The sequence below is a fragment of the Anoplophora glabripennis genome, unplaced genomic scaffold, assembly GCF_000390285.2.
Source record: "Anoplophora glabripennis isolate ALB-LARVAE unplaced genomic scaffold, Agla_2.0 scaffold518, whole genome shotgun sequence".
In the NCBI taxonomy this organism is placed as follows: domain Eukaryota; kingdom Metazoa; phylum Arthropoda; class Insecta; order Coleoptera; family Cerambycidae; genus Anoplophora; species Anoplophora glabripennis.
This window is the reverse complement of record NW_019416607.1, coordinates 237,269-241,054: the sequence shown is the minus strand read 5'-3', so window position 1 is coordinate 241,054 and position 3,786 is coordinate 237,269. Positions and strand designations below refer to the sequence as shown.

At 30.3% G+C, this 3,786-nt stretch overlaps 1 protein-coding gene across 1 annotated transcript in view; it reads right to left on the bottom strand.

The window, feature by feature from the left end:
• Positions 1-383: 383 nt before the first annotated feature.
• Positions 384-3,786, bottom strand: part of LOC108912410 (neurofilament medium polypeptide-like) — an 8,652-nt gene continuing 5,249 nt past the window's right edge. The window contains exon 3 of the mRNA XM_018717616.2: positions 384-1,066. Coding sequence (XP_018573132.1) covers positions 577-1,066 — 490 coding nt within the window. The 3' untranslated portion in view covers positions 384-576. The remainder of the gene's footprint in view (positions 1,067-3,786) is intronic.

Sequence of the window (3,786 nt, the reverse complement as noted above, 5' to 3'; positions counted from 1 at the left end):
AGGTACATTGTCGAAAAAATATTCAAATACATTCTTGAACATAATTTGAAATCAAATCAGTTTTTTCTGCCTAATTAATCTAGAGATTTGTAAAATTAATTCAACTGTTTTTCATTGTGAGGAAAATTGAGAAGTTTGGCATTTTTCCAGTCTATTTTTATTCATATTCTGACAGCGTTAATTTATAATTGTTAGTGTGCTCGAATTTTTGACCTTGACCATCGTATTTTGTTGAAAATGAAGTGATATAATTTTATTTATAAGGTGACACTTATACAACAATTGTTTTTTTTTTTAATAAAGATTTGAACCAATCACATATTCGAAACCGACGGGATAATGATTTCTGAATGATTATAAAATGAAAAAATAAAGATCTGAAAAACTTTTAAAACATTTTATTCATTAAAATTATTTAAAACTCTCCAATAAATTATCTAACAGTTACAAACAATAAATATTAGTGAAACAAAAAAAAAACAATAACGAAAGAAACAATTGGTCAAACTTACCCAAATTATTATCAAACTAAAGTTCGCACCTGACCAACAGTAAAAGTCAAAAAAAAAACACTCTCTACCTTGTCTGATTCAGGCGTAAGGAATTGGGCTGGTTTACTTCTTGGTTAATGAACTCGTTAACAGTATTTGATAACTGAGCCCTTCTAGGGGAAGATGAGATGACCGAATTTTCATCGTCCTCTTCAACATCGCTTGCTTCCTCCTCTTCTTCTTCATCTTCATCCTCGTACTCAATATCATCAAGTGTTTCAGATTTTATTGGATGTGGAGATGGAGATCTAGGAGGCTTGGCTGGAGGTTCCAGAGGTTTTGGGTTCTCTGGGCTTCGTTTAATAGGGGTTGAAGTGGCTTGAGGAGACAGGGGATATTCTGGAGTCGAGAGATTGGAAGGTACCGGAGATGGTGTTCTTGGTGATTTAGGTGGCTCCACAATTGGTATTTTGGAGGGCTCACTTCGTTTAGGGGGTAATGGGCATACCACTGCCGTTTCTTTAGCGGGAGTTGAGGTTCGCTTCTTTGGTAATATCTTTTCCCAAAGAACATCTCTTTAAAAACAAAAAAGAAAAAATAAATAAAAGTGCATGCACAACAAAAGAATTAAAATTTAATTGGATTTTAAATTAATTTAACTTAATTTCACTAATAGTTTACGTTGAATAGTTTTGAAATTGTTTCACCAATAAGGTAGGCAAACATTTTCATTATGAGAAATTGTTAAACAATCCTATATCTACTCAATGGTGGCAATTAGAACTTAGAACTAAAATAAAAATAGACTCGGTAAAATAACAATTAAAATATGTAAAAAACACCAATATATTATGTGAATAACAAGTGAATTTTATAATAATACTATTAAAAAATTATTTGTTGCATAAAAATGAAAAACCTGTAGGTACCTAAATATCAAAAGATAGACGGGGAATTATTAGGGTCAACTTAATAATATAATAGACATCTTACGTATCTGGCAACAATTTACATATTCTTATTTACTTGAACAAATTCAAGAATATGAGGGATTGAGTGGGTGAAGAAATTAAGAAAATTCGCCGCTGGAAATATTTCAGTTGGAAGTTGGGATACATCTTGTTTATGTTATCAAAGGTTGCCAAAAAATGTTATTTTTGTTACTCAACATTGGAATTCGTTCAAAAAATTTTGAGTTAGGCACATGTATTAGAATGGAATCTTTGCGTTTTTTTTTTTTCATCATAAAAATTACCAAATACGTAAATTATTATTTTTTCCGTGTGATATGGTATTTTATTTTTAGCTTACATTCAGGCTCTTAGGGGGGGTATATTTTTCAGCAAAAATAAACTAAAACGTAAGTTTTCATTTCGGTAGTTATTTAAGATGGTATATAAGTTATATCTCGAAAAAGTTAAATATAAATCTAACAAAGCAGCTGTTTTCAACATCTATTTCGTGCCTGCTGAGGGAGTTTGGAAAACATTGTGAGCGCCCGGGACTACAGAAATAGTATCAAACTGAGAAAAACCAGAACACACTAATAAGTTATGGAATTGTTCGGTTAACGTATATTAAAGCTAGCATGCGATTGTTGATACTGATATATTCGAATCTAGGTATTATTTTCAATTATATATATATTAAAATTAAAATTTTTTATCGAATCCATTTTTATAGAAATTGGAACGATATAAATATTTTCTATTGGAAGGCAAAGATTTCAGTTCAAAAGAGGCAACGTGTTAATCACGATAAAGTATTGTTTACACAGTTCACCCTATATCTAATCGTGATAATCGCGCTAACACTGCTTCATGCTTTAAAATTCATTCCCGTATAAGTCGTTAATTGAAAATACCTGCTCGTATTATGTGTAACTTATCACGTATCACAATTTTAAGTACCTGTGTTTTAATGTAGGAAATTTTAAGCCGAGTCTCATAGTCAATAATATATTTGCTTATGGCTTTATAGTATTTAAAATAATAAATATTAATAATACGTTAATGAAGAAGGCACACGGGATATTCGCCTCGCTGTTTTTCTTTTGTTTTAGAAATAGTTGTGTTGTTGCTACGGAAAAGGATTATAAGAGGAGAGCGGTTATATTTAAACACAAGTTTAACCGTGGCTCTGGGTTTTAAAATTTATTTTGGAACAACACGTGATGCGCCGCGGTTCGAGATATACAAGAACGCCAACCGTCTACACCAAAACAATTGAGAAAACCAAAGCCGTCGTTCTTAAGTTAAATGAACATATGGACTTACGCCATGGGGAACTAGTGGTGTGGGGTAAATAACCTAAACTGGCATCTCACAAACCGTTCATCGGTTTGGCTTCGATGCACAATAAATCAGTAGTTTAATATAATAATTCAAAGAATCTGCTAAAGATACGAGTATATATATATAATAGGTTTTTTTTAACCTGAAACTTTAAAATATTTCGAGAAATACATAAGCACCCTACGACAAAAAATGTCAACAATCAAAATTTTATCATTCCGCGGGGGAAAGGGAAATACAATAGTGCTAAAATTTGTCCATCTCCCTCACCCCTTGTACGTGGGGAGGGGCGTTACTTTGAAATCTTAAACATGAACCCCCATTTTTTATTATTATTATTATTATTAATTATAATAATAATAATAATAATAATAATAATTATTATTATTATGTTTCCACTATTTTGCGATCTTGATTAGTTATCCAAGTCAAGGTTTTAGTGGGATAAAGATCAATAAATAAAAGAACACTATATTTTAAATCATTGCCAACGTTTCGGTGTTATTTTACACCATCCTCAGGGATGTTTTTAATAAAATTCGTTAAGGTATTAAAATAAAAAATATAAATACAAATACATTTACAATAATTCTAAAAAATTGTAAAAAATTGTTCCTGTCACAATTACCATAAAACACGAAAAAGAAAAATTTTTAAAACAGCTCTAAAAATAACATAGGTATTATTCACTCACCGAAATTTGAAGTGTCTTTTGTCCAACTTAACAGTTCTAAATATTAAGAAGATGATATCTAGATACTTATATGTGTATTTATAATTCATGGAACAATTTCAATGCGGTTTTCTTTCACAGTAAAAATTGTTGTAACGTCTTAGGTACTATTCAGCAGAATGACAGTAGAAAAATACGTTGATTCTAATGTGTGTAGATATCATGCTTCTTTTTCCTCTTACTTTTTTCTTTTTCTTTTTCCCTTTTATTTTTACAAGAGAATTTTATCAATTAAATTATAATAAACCAAGTTTAAATTATCTATATC